We start from the raw sequence: 13650 nt of genomic DNA, 5'->3' as shown, positions 1-13650 counted from the left end.
TCCTCGCCATCGGACATTACCTCAATATAATGAATCTTTCCTTTGCCCAAGCATCGGTGCCTCAACTCCCATGGCTCCCTGCAGGTGAAACAAAGCTTCTTCCTTTTGAGCTCCTGTTTTATGATTTCTTCGGGAAGGTTTTGTTATCCTTCTCCTTCGGGGCGAAGGGTGGTTTGGCATGAGGAAAATTTCTGGAGGAAGAAGATGTCGCCATGTCACGTGCCTTCTTAATTGCTTCCATGAGCGTGTTGGGATTGAACCCTTTCACCCAACTCTTCAGTAGTTCCAGCAATCCATCCATGAATAAAACCACCAATCTCCTCTCCGAGATATCTGTCACCAACACGGACAGCCTCTGGAATTATGTAATGTAACTACCCACAGGCCCAGATTGCTTCAATTGAGCCAGTTCTTTGAAGTTGAGTTCTGGATCCTTTCTGTCAAAACGGTCTATAAGCTTCTCTGTGAATTCGGCATATGAAGTTACTTGATCACGGCCGAGGGTGGCCATTCCATGATGCCACCACTCGTGAGCGACTCCTTCTAGGTGAAGTGCTGCAAATTTGATAGCTTCATCTTCAGGGATCGGGTTGAGCTGGAAGTAGGTATCTGCTTTTTGTACCCAAGCTCGTGTCGAGATTGCTACAGTCCCATCAAAGGATGACAAATTAATATTACCAACCTTTCGTTTGATATCATCGTTGTAGTAGCCATGACTTCTACCGCTTGAGTATTTCATCCGGAGTTCAACATAATCCTTGAAGGATATTCTCCCTCGAGATTAGCATCCTTCCAATCTTGATTGCTGCTCTTGCAACTCCTAAAAAGTGGGCTCTTGCCCCCCGCGAGGTGCTTTTGTTCTCTAGGGAAATGTCAGCATTAGTGGCCGGGAATGGGAGTGTTGTGGGTTTCACCTTCCAGTGACCGAATTATCGCCATGATCTCCATTTGTTTTACCCATGGCCAATTGTCGCAATGTATCCTCCATTAGTTTTTGTCGTTGTTCCCCTCTGATCATTGTTTCGTTGAGCTGAGCTTGGCTTCTGGTTAGCTCCCTTAACAGTGTCACAACTTCCTTGGCAGGATCCTGTGGTTCCCCATTCTGTCAGCAGAACGATACCTCCTTCTGGTGTACACCTGCATCCACTACTCGATAGGCTGGCAAGATTACCAGCTCTGATACCACTGTAATATACCTGAACCAATCAGCTCACAAACTTCCAATTTCCCCCAACAAGATGCGAAGGCCACAAAGAAAGTCGTACGGTCCAAATGGCTGATACACCAAGGGCTATACGACATAACCATCAACCGTACGATGGTGTTTGGTGCCAAGTTGTATGCTATGTATGGTCAACAGTCACACACAGGTCAAACCCCTTCGGTCCGTACGGTTTGGTGTGGGTCCATGACACAGTCATACCACTGTATGGTGGTGTTATGCTACCCGTATGGAAAGAATGTGGCCGTACGGTCACTTCCTTTAACCCAGCGTACGGTCTAGAGGCCGTACGACATCAATTCCCTTCCCTCCGTGCAATGAATACGGTTGCCGATTCACCACCAACTACTTTCCTTCGAGTACGGACAACTCTAGTATTAAGATGCGAAGGGAAACACAAAAATATTATGCTGTGTAGTGCAAGGTAGACAATATAATCAAATTAACACAATTTGGCATAGGAATGAACACAGTAGACATGCAAGTAGAAGTTCAGATTCAATAATGATAGCACTTCAGATTACAATAATCTTGGACTGAGAGCAGAGCAAAGTAGGGTGAGGAGTTACTCCCATCGAAACTGCGGATGCCAAGTAGGGAGGATCTTCCACCTCCGAAATGGCTAACAACTGAACTCCAACAAAAATTCGCACATAGAAAGAAAGTACCAAATTTGCATACCTACAACTAAGCCAAACTCGGCCATATAAATGGGCTTCGGGAAACTTCCCAAAGGGTTACAAATGGGCTGACAGGGAAAGGTAAAAACTTAACTAATAAAATGGGCTCGAAAGATTTTATTATTAAATTTGGGGCCATACAATAGTTAATTAAATTATTTAATTATATCGGGGACATTACAAACAATTTTCAACTAAATTAAGATTGGATGTGAAAGATTTGAATCTTCTATGAGAATCTCAAGGTGTACTTGTCTAAAATCACAATCAACTTCAATTTCATGGGTTTTGAAAACTTTTCTACTTTTGAAAATTTGATTTCCTTTTTTACAGCTACATTGGTGGATTTTATTTTATTAAATATTTGTGTTTTTATCTACAAGTATTGGTCTTTTGCCTGTTGGAATCACCATTGCCTTATTTTCTAGTTTCCTTTCTGAGAATGTTTTGATCTGTTTATGACAAGTTTGTCCATCTACTCTTCTGAAGTGTCAATTGACTAAAAATTCTGTCTATGATGGTCCAATTGACTAAAACAAACTTCCTTTGAATCACTTAAATCTTGTTGTGTTGGTTGTGAAGTGTCAACTCTTAATTGATTGAAGGTCACACAAGTATTTTTCATTCTACGAGCTTCATACTTGTCAATACAATTAGTCCATAAATCCTTGATATTATGTATGTGTGTATGGTCAATTCCATGCCTTTCAATCATTATTCCTTTAGAATAAAAAAACCTGTTTTTTTGATGAAGTTTAAGACTGAAATTAGAAATTTCAGCACCCATATTTTTAGCATCAGCAACATTAGCACACCTATAAGGCCCTATTTGTGTATGAAAATCAGCTTCAAACTTATGCCTTGTCATGAACTAACTATGAGCAACAAATAATTGCCTGCAATATTTTATCAAAATAACTTGATAACTTGGATATTGAGGCAGCTTATATGGACATGAATCCAGACCACATACCTTTATATAATCATATAAGTGAAGGTGGAGTCTATTTGATCTATCTCAACACACATTAAAAAAGATTAACCTTTATCATTTTCTTGCCATGGAGGACGCCTAGAAGTCCTTGGGATGGTTGGAAGACTCCTCAGAGTCCCTTGGATGTCTTGGGGACATCCCAGAGTCCTCACGTTGTCTCCAAACCAAGGAGGTGTCCCAAAAATGTCCTTGGGTCTTGAGCGACAGTGGTGAGATGGTAGGGGGCACGTATCCATGGAACTTTGGAAATAAATTAAAAAGATAATTTTAACTTCTACCTTAAGAATAGTTTATTGCATGCAACACAAGTTTTATGACAAAATTTAATCCACTAATTCTAAATCTAAACCCAAGCTTTCTTTAGTTAGACCAATAGTAAAGATCACTATAAACCAAAGCTAGAGCTCACATCTCATGATAAGAGACCCAAAATTAGATTTTTAGAAAGAGAGGCTTTCTAAAAAGCACATTGGGCTAAAATTAAAGATAACTTAAAATGTTGTAGAATATAAATAACCCTTGCTAGCAAAAGAGTTTTCAAAATATGCTTTTCTCCTTGAAATGGTGATGGCTAAATATAGCATCAGCTAGCTTGGGTGCGAATCTTGATAGGCAAGTCTATATGATGATTTTGATGAAGCTTTTCTTTCTTTTGCTAATATGATGAAACTCTAACAATTCAATTTTGATGCTTGAAGTTGATTTTGAAAACCTTTTTTATGTAGATCCACTATCAAACCCTAGATTTGTGTGCTAAGAGGATAATTAGGGCACTCACTAGCAATGAGGTCTAGAGAATTCTTGTTTACCGTTGCATTGGTATTGGCATTCCTCATGGCTGCCCAGCCTGGAAGATCTTGGAAATTGGCTCTCTTCTCACAATGAAAGAATCAATTCATATTCAGGGCACTTTTGCCATTGAAAGTATTTGGAAAGCCTAGGAAATCCTCAAGCCTTGGCTTCATCAGGATGTAGATGATTTTTGTAATGGACTATCCATTAATCAATATTCCATTTGGTGGCCCCATCTTTTTAGTTCTCAAGGGAAGTCATTTGCTTTCTTACCTTGGACACAAGCTTTGAATTTTTCAAAAGAGGAGCCAAAACATTGCTAGGTTTTATTCACCCAAGTACCAAGAATCTTCTTTCTTGGCCTTATTTCAAATTAAAATATAGATTTTCAAACTATGATTAGGATACCTACTAGGGAGTTATTGAGGACACAACTCAGCAGTTGTTGCACAAATTGGGAGTGCATTGTTTCAAACCTTGGTGGAAGGATTGGAAATGGTTTCTATTTACTCCTTTTCAGAGTTGCAAACCTTCCGAGAGGTATTCTTGGTTGTCCCCACACCTACATATAGCTAATCAACTTAGTTCCCATTGGCAATTGCATTCATCTTATGGGGTGTGTTAAAAAAGGTTTTAGGGTATTAGGGTTGTTGTGCTTGAGCCTATGATAGCTCACTTTGCTTGGTGTTTACTCTACCGAGGTCTTCCTATGGGGACCCATCTCATCCATATGGGCATTGCCTCTTCAAATTGTCTTCTTTGTGGACAAATTGAGTCTCTCAGGCACCTCTTCTAATTCTGTCCCTGAGCTCAAGTAGCTTGGAATGGGATCCATGATATTTTCAAGGCTTTTAGGCCTACCAATTTCTTGTGGCACATGGTTCTTCTTGGGGATTGGCCTTGCCTCCCTCAAAAGTTTACCTAGATATGTCACACTTTCAGCTTGGAAATCTTATTCAGTATTTGGAAAGATAGAAATGTTGCATTGTTTAATCGCAACATTGCTAATAAATGTTTTTCCTTTGTATTTTAAAGCTATGATTTACTCTAATGTTCTTATGCAAATTCAAGTGCAAGCTAGCAAAGTTGAACTTGAAGTTACTCATATCTAGGAGTTGCTAGACCATTGGGGTAATGCCCTCTGTACTATTGTCCAAGCTCCTCTAGATTCCACATCTCATCATGGGTGTCAACGCGGATGAAGCCACTCTTCTCGACAAGGCAATTGAGTTCATGGTTTCGCTCTCATGGTCCTATGCCTAAAAATGCTTGGGACTTTGATGACCGTGGCGGATGGCCTCAACTGTCCCATCCACCCTGTTGGGATGGTCAAAATTTGCTTGAGATTTATGTAGGTTTTCCTATGAAAGTTATTAGGGTTGCAAAAATTTGTCTAGTATGGGAACCCCTAAGCCTTAACTGGTCGTCTTCCACCACTTGTTCTAATTCTTTGATTGATCGGGTGTCTAGGTCATCCAGGTTCTTAAGTTGTATTCAAATCCTTTTAGTCGTGTGGAAACCGGCCCCTCATATTTGGTTCCTCGTCATTGACAGGAGAAATAGTTGTGCACCTCATGGTATATTTCATGTTGTGATTTTCCTCACATAGGTGTAGACCTCATAATGCATTTCATGAATTTGACACTAAATTCATTCTTCCATATCCGATGTGCACTTGATATTGCAAAGTAGTACTTTGTATAGAATACCTCCATTTTCTGTAATATTCTACCCAAATTTTTTATTGAAACTTGCAATTATCACAATGTTTTTGATTAGGGGATAAGCAGGTTTTAAGGGGACCCGAAACCCCCTGGATGAACCAGCATCCAGACCTCACCTAGAAACAACTGATCAAAAGATATACAATGAATACATACATCCAACCTCCAGTGAAACACTAGAACATTACATATCAGGCTGGACCTCAACAAAGAAACATGACTCTGAGGGTTTTGACTAACAACCACAACCACAAAAGAGGGTTTTAAATAGGCCCCCACAACCTGAAAGACACTGAGGGTTTTGATCAATTATCACAATGTTATTATGCAGGCATTTTGTCAAATAGTTTGCATTCAACATTGTTTTGGCATAATCTCAGAAACAATCACCACAAAAATTTATTTTCACAATTCCAATACTGCTAATAAATTTTATTTTACTAAATTGTTGAATATGCACCAAATCATATTTGAAATGCTAATATTTAATATTAAACAAAAGGTACAATTCAAATAATATTTAATTGCCGGCCTCTATTAAAGTGCTGCTAATAGACCAATAAGAAACTAAATCACCTCCTTATACTTCCTCATGATTTGTATGACACCCATGAAATAGTACGACTTACTTGGAAATGGTACCATAGCCAATATAAAGTTGTGCCTACTTCTCTCAGGTTGTGGCTAGCTTTGGATGGCCTATCATAGGTTGTGGAACATTAATAAGGCTTAAATGCCTTCTCATATGCATTGGCCCCTTTTTATGAGCTTTGAAAAGTGTATGGTCCCTTTAGGGATTGCAGAAAATGTATGGCTGTGGCAAATTCAATCCAAATAAATTTTTTTGAATTTTGAAGTTGTAGTTTCCATTGCACACACACTATTGCAATTTCTATTTGGTTTCCCACTCGTGCACACTGCACTTACAAATTCATTATTTGCTAACAAATCTCAATGAATTTGTGCCTGAAATTCATAGAGCTTGCAATTGGCAAATTAGCTCAATGTCTCTATTTCTCTGTTTAAATGCAACTGTGAGTTTTGGTTGAATCCACCTTCGATTTGTCTAGGAAGAAATCGTTCATCTCTGAAGCCAAATATACCCTTAAGGTTTGCGCCCTAGGGTTTGAGTTGAACAAAGATGTCGAAACTTCACAATGAGAAAATATGAAATGACCAAAGACGTTCTTTTTCCCTTTCACCATAATTTTTATATTTGATCTGTGAACTTTCAAGATCTTTTTATTTTTAAAATGTATAAAGTGACCCTATTAATTTTTAATTCACTTTGGCCCTTGAAAAGTCACTTAAATGCACATGGCAATGTTTTGTATAAAAAAATTAATTAAATTAAAGTTGTTTGAAAAGTTGTAAGACGGCTTAAATTTAATTAATTAAAATATTCCCTCTCCAAGCCCCAAAATTAGCCTATGGGAATGCATTAGGCTAAGGGGTCCTTCCTAACCACCTATGTTGAAGAAGGGGACATCACCTTTGCCTCATATAGGTGCACCCTTGCCAATACAATTTGACTTTTTTCTTTGAAATGCCATTTTCTTCATAAGGTTTCGCCCTTGATAATGGGGTATTAAACTTCAATTCTCTGATTTCCACTTGTAGGTGTGCCCCTAATCTCTTGCCTTGGCACTACCTTTCTTTTCTATGATGAATGACTTATACAGGTTCCTTCCAAGATCCCTGAATAGATAGAAAAGATGACAAAGATGATACTCACAAGACAAAGCTATGAAACATGACTTGTGCTTGGGAAAAAACAAAGTTATTTTAGCTGAAACTTGACACAATACAAAAATTTCATATGGGTGCAACAAAACTCTAGGTTCTTTTTTGGATTTTCACAAACTACTGTAAATCATCTTTGCTGACAGAAAATTTGCATCTAATATGTGGAAAATTCAAGGCACCTACGTGGAGGTGTTGTAAATTGTCTTCAAGGACTGAAAATCTGAATTTGAACCATAAAAAATCACTTTCAAACCCTATACAAAGGCATTCCAGCCTTCAACTTGCTGAATATTACTGCTCTAAATGAACAATCTGCCGCTCTTCCTTTTTGAATCAAAGCCTGGAATAAGGTGAAACAATAATCAGATGTTCCTTAATAGAATGAAGCTTTTCTTTCCTGATCATTCATATGGCTTTTTGCCCTTCATCAAACCATGTGCTTGGAATTGACTGTCTTTTTTCTTCTTTAAATTTTAAACTTGAAGTGTTGTTCTTTGAAGGGGCAAACACTTCAGCATGAATCTGCGCTTTTTTAATATTTAGTTTGTAATGTCCCCTTCGCACCTAGTCAGTTTGACTTCTCGTTAGCCTATTCTTGAGGTTCCCATAGGCTAAGCGGAGTTGGTTAGGGGACTCGGTGTTCAGTGGAGAGCTCATGCTAATGATTTCAGTGTGTTTCAGCAGTGTTTCTATTTTTAGCATATGCTATTTTTAGTAAGTGCTATTTTGGGCACTTGTCTTAGTTTCAGTTCCCTCTTAGCTTTAGAGTGGAGTGTTCTCGATTTCAGTGCCTTGGCAAGTTTCCTAAGGTATAGGGAATAGTATTTTATAATTATCATTTGAGTGATCAAAAAGGTAACTTTAATTTATTACTTAAGTGTTTAAAGTGCTTGTAAAGTGCCCAAAGTGGACACCTAGGTAAGGGGGGAAGACTTAAGTGATTGAAGTGCTTATAAAGTGGCCTCAAAAGACTTGGAGAGTTTTCTTTGTGCTTGTTGAGGATGGAAACCCTCTTTAGTTGTGCTGGTTTTGATAGTGAAATATGCACCCTAGCTGGTTGTAGCTTACAGTTCAAGTTTTCAGTGATTTTGACTTGAAGTTTGGAGACAAGGGATTGGTATGGATGAAGATTTATGAATCTTTTTGATGTGGGTATTCATTTTGGTGTGTTTAGCTCATTTTGGGAGTTCTGTTCGAGTTTGTTATGTTTTGAGCAATTTCTCAGTGCTGGTTTTATTGTTTTCAGACATTTAGAGAACCACATTTTTGCTTATATCTCATTGGATGAATTTTATATCATTCTGGGTATTGATCTATTGGATTCCTTGCAGCTGGGTGCCCCATTTCCATGTATCATATGCTAAGTTTGATGAAGATCTGAATTCACAAGAGAAATCACCCCTCTAGGGAGTAGCGCCCAACTTCTCCTTGGCACATGGGAGCATTCAGAAGTTTAGATCTGCATTTTGGAAAGGTCTGATTTCTCCTTCAGGAGTGCTTGAATACCTAGGAACTGAATTAAATGTTTGAGGTCAGATTTGGAGCCTTGTTGATACCTGAAAATTACTTGTTGAAATCGCCCCTGTTTGGTGAAGTGCTCAGTTTGGTTGCAGCAATTTTCTGAGTCTGATTTTCATGATTGGAAGCCTTCATTTAAGCCATGGGACTCCTTGAATGAATTTAGTTTGGTTTCAGAAGTTCTTAGTTGTTTTTGGGTTAAACAACCATCAAAAAAATGTGTCATTCTATGAGTTGTTGGAAGGAAGGAGTTTGAGTGTGAGCTGATCAAGTACCAGTAATGCTTCCAGGTCCACACATGTTAGTTGTATTTCATTTTTTTATTTAATGCAAAGTATGTTGAAGGTTAAGAGAATAGAGTTTGGTTGATGCATTTTGTTCTTATAAATTTCTATGTTATGTATCATGCAATGTTAATGGAAAAGAATGAATTAAATCAGAAATAATTCCAATCAGCAAACTGTTGCTATCCATTACATTAGCATTTTAAACTTGCAAAACAATTTAAAAAAAATAATCAGGGCTGCATGTTACATAGTCAAATGAAGACCCTTGCTTGGTCAGGCAATGAATGGCATTGCTCCTCTTGATGTTATTTTTAAAACTTGCAACTTTTGGTGGTTTCCTTTGGATGAGTGCATGCCCTAACACAGAGATGCACTTTTTTAATTTTTAAACTTGAACTTGATCTTCCTTTTACATGGCACAAACTTTTATATAGGATTTTGTTTTTCTAAACTTGCAACTTTCTGATTGCTATGTTTAACTTTAGGCACACACTAGTTTGAAGGCTGATCATTTTTCCATGCTTTTTTGACATTGAATTTTTCCCCCACATCGATAGGCATACACTTGACAATATGCACCTCTCTATTATGTTTTGTGTTTGACTTGGTGCATCTCTCAAGGAGCTGTGCTTTGGCAGACTAAGTGCCTCTATTTACACTTAAAAACTTTCCTCTCCTTGGAAATGATCGTTTTACAATTTAAGCATTAAAATTGCCCTGCTTTGTCTAGGCATGCACCAATGATCCAGATGGGATATTTGGACATCTGATCTACCAAGGTGGGGCATCCTTTGTAGAAGCATGTATCACTTGTATCCCCTCATGCCTTAGAGTGTTTTTGCTATTTCTCCCTCATTTGAGCTTTGATCTTTGCCTCACTTGATGCATTGAAAAGCTCCTTTTGTTGCGTTTGCAAAGACATTGACAAGAAATGAGAAATACAACATTCATGACTAAGAGAGAGAAGGATTTGGAAGTGAATCACAAAACAAGAAATAAATAAGGACATCTCAAAAGATGATTCAGTCAAAAAAATTCCATATGGGTACAACAGGTATCATGATGAAATCACAGTGAAGTGTTGTGTAGAAGATACAACCATTGTAGATGAAATGCTTTACAATGATACTGAAGTGCTGTAAAATCCCAACCCACCGGGAAGCCAGTTTCTGTAATGACTGTCTGGCGAATTTCCCTGCAGTGGGGAAATGGTTAGTGTCTACACATGGACACTGTTAACAGATCCCACACCTTGGACATTTTGAATGGAAATTTTGTAGTAGAGGAGCTATTAAATAAATTTAAAATGCAATTAAGGATTGAGAAACCAAAATATAATGTTTTGAAGTAGCTTGAACATATGAAATAACCACTTTTTGTATTATAGCTTATTTCATTTCATAAGCTACATCAAACATGAAGGATGTGTAGTTGTGGAAATTTACATTAAATAACTGGTTTGTTAATGTCTTTACAATAACAGTTGGCAATAATGTGAGTTTATATCAGATAATGTTTATGTGCGTGCCACAGGAAATTGGACTTGAAAATGATGGTTTGGCCCATCATTTATTGGAAATGCTTAACTTTTCATTCATCGTGAAGTACGATTTTTGAGTTTGGCCTTTACTAAATCAAGTCAATTACCATGAAAACCTTATTTGAATCTCCATTCTGACAGTTTGAATATGTGCATAGAACCATTATATAACAAAACTTATGCTTGAATTGATAAGAAATAAGTTTTTTAATTTCATTCTAAAACATTTTCTTAGCTTACTACATTTGTAAAATCTTGCAGATCTCAAGCTTTGATGAACCAAATTTACTGGAAAGAATTGATCAGGCACAATTATTCCTTCCAGCAATTGTAAAACCACAGATTGCCTGTGGGGTATCAGACGCTCATACCATGGTACTTCCTTTTTAAATCCTCTACAATATAATTTGTTGATTTGGATTTAAAGTTAGGTGCTACAAAAACTAGAGATGAGTAGTACCAAAGGCTTTGAAGTGATTCGATCATATGTTGGAAGAGGAATTCATTGGATTGTAATATAAATCAGTTATGATGTCTACTAATAGTGCTTTTTTTGTGTTTTAACTGGCTATGGCATTGATGAATAGTATGACTATATTCTTGTATGTATTTGACAATGGAAAGTAAGCAAAAAGAATGTAATCATATGTGACCATATGAATGTTAACTGCTTCTCAAAACATTGAAGAACCACACATTATATTTCTCAACATATGGGCTTCATATTATTAGCAAGAGATGGCAAGGCCTTACTCTTTTGTTGTTTTCCCAGATTTGGTTTCTCGATGGCATGCATATCATGTTGAGATTTATTTTTTCTGTAGTTTTACAGTTCTTTATCATTTTTTTTTATGCATACTTAGTTTACAAAACTTAGAGCAGTTAACCAACTAATTTCTTAGCACATTTTGAGTCATCCAATGATCCAATCAACTAAATTGTGTATTCATGGATATGATTTTTGTTGGTGAATTAACCATGGAATATGTATGGTATTTACAAATCAGGTTTTAATTGTAGTGCTGAGAGGAAAAAGTTAGTCAAGCCGATTTTTTAGTTGGATTTGAACTTGGGAAAAAAACTCAACCCAGACTTACCAAACATCAATAATCTTTACAAAATAGTGAATTTAGGAAAAATATAATGGTTTATATTTAATATCAAGTCAATTTAAAATATAAACACAACTCAACCCAAACTCATCAAACTTCAAAACTCTTTACAAAATAGCAAATTTTGGGAAAATATAATGGTATAAATTTTATATCAGGTCAACATATAATATTTTCACAGCTAATCAACTAACTTTGCCGTACAATTATAAACCAAAAAATAGGTGAATAGCGTGATGTTGAAATCTAAACTTCAATCTTGAAAGCAGATGTGTAATAAGAGTTACTTTGGTATTGATAAAATTGTGTCTCCTGTACACAAATGAATTTAGAAACTCATGTCACTGGCATCAATAAAAAAACAGAAGATAAATGACCAAAGTAAGGTTGAGAAGATCCTGCATCACATGCCCCAAACTCAATTGGACTGCTTTCTTGTCTGTCCCTCTTAGCTTGCAATGAATTGGATTCTAGACTATAGGATTCTTCCTGTCTTAGGGTTGTAATGTGCCTCAAGAAAGCCTTTTTAAATTTGAAATGATGTGGCACAGATATCTAGATATTGAAAAATTGATAGACATTTGATGGAAAGAGGCATCTCGAACTGAAATATCTAAAATACATGTGCTAGGGAAGAAATGGGCTTTCTTAAAGGCATGATTGAAGGAATGGAACATCTCACATTTCAAATTTTTTTTTGCAAATTGACTCAATAAGAATTGGCAGCTCTCAGTGAAGATTCTTTGCATTTGGAATGGATCAGAATGCATTTCTTGAAGAAAAGCAACTATTGGCTGACATTTTTGAAGTACAAATGCGAGAAGAAACATATTGGAAACAAAAATCCAGCGAACTGTGGGTTAAAGAATGTGATATGAATACAGTTTTTCACACCTCCACTAGAACGAGAAGGAATCTGATTTTCTTGATGGCCTTGAGGTTAAGATCAATCTTGCCTGATCCCATTTCTTTGGAACAAAGATGGTTTGTTGTAGATTTATTGTAGATAGAGCCATTATACAAGGAATCATCATTTGTCATGAAATTTTCCACTCAATTGCCCAAAACAAGCTCAAGTCTATGTTTATCATGGGAGATACAAAAAAAATTGTATGATAGGCTGAAGTAATGTTTCTCGCTGAAAATCCTGGGAAGGTTTTTTTTTTTCTTAGCCTAGAAAGAATGGATTTTCAGTTGCATATTGGGACACAAATTCTCAGTCTTAGTGAGTGGAAGCTTGATTGGCTTCTTTGGGGCATCGAGGGGGCTTCATCGAGAAGATTCTTTGTCTCCCTTCCTTTTCATTCTCATGGTTGAAGCATTGGGCTGATCTTTCAAGAAGCCCAAAGAGAAGACATTTTGAAAGGCATCAAGGCTACATAAAACTTAGAAGCCTTCATCCATCAGCAGTTTTCTGACAACACTTTTTTGTTTGGGGAGGAAAGCTTAGTTGAAGTGGAGATGATGAAATAATTGCTTTCACTAATATCTTGTGTTTTTTGTGGGGTAGAATAGAAAATTTTGTTAGTTTCAGAATTGGTTGTCTATTAAATATCTGGGTGTTCCACTTTTTATGGTTGCTGGTAAATCCCTCCTTTGGTAAATCTTAGAGGATTCCTTTCAAACTGTGTTTTGTTCCCAAATTGGGATTGTAAACAATTTGCAACTTTTATAATATTTTGTGGATATGCAACTGAAAGTAAAACACAATCTTTGGAAAAATTTACACTTTTTTATTTTCTGATTCGTAAAACTTGTAATTGAATAGTAATGTATCAATTTCAAACCCAAGGCTAATGCTAAACAATAATATGTAAATTTTCAGATTGAAGGTTGGCTGATATTGAATATAATTATAAACATTATAAATAAAGCTGACTGAAAATATGCAATTAAATTAAAGAAGCAGAACAACGATATGAACCTCAATAATAATCAGATATTATTATTTTATTTGTGATATATTTTCTTTTCATTTTTTTATTTCTCTGATTATGCAATATTGAATTTAAATAGGAACTATAGGACTGCCGCT

At 36.6% G+C, this 13650-nt stretch overlaps 1 protein-coding gene across 1 annotated transcript in view; it reads left to right on the top strand.

Annotated features, from left to right (window-relative positions):
• The window catches only part of LOC131039368 (inositol 1,3,4-trisphosphate 5/6-kinase 4), a 283984-nt gene that overhangs the window by 164527 nt on the left and 105807 nt on the right, over window positions 1-13650 (top strand). The window contains exon 8 of the mRNA XM_057972096.2: window positions 10765-10878. Coding sequence (XP_057828079.1) covers window positions 10765-10878 — 114 coding nt within the window. The remainder of the gene's footprint in view (window positions 1-10764; window positions 10879-13650) is intronic.

This window comes from Cryptomeria japonica, chromosome 10 (assembly GCF_030272615.1).
Source record: "Cryptomeria japonica chromosome 10, Sugi_1.0, whole genome shotgun sequence".
Lineage (NCBI taxonomy): Eukaryota > Viridiplantae > Streptophyta > Pinopsida > Cupressales > Cupressaceae > Cryptomeria > Cryptomeria japonica.
This window is presented reverse-complemented; position numbering and strand designations above follow the sequence as displayed.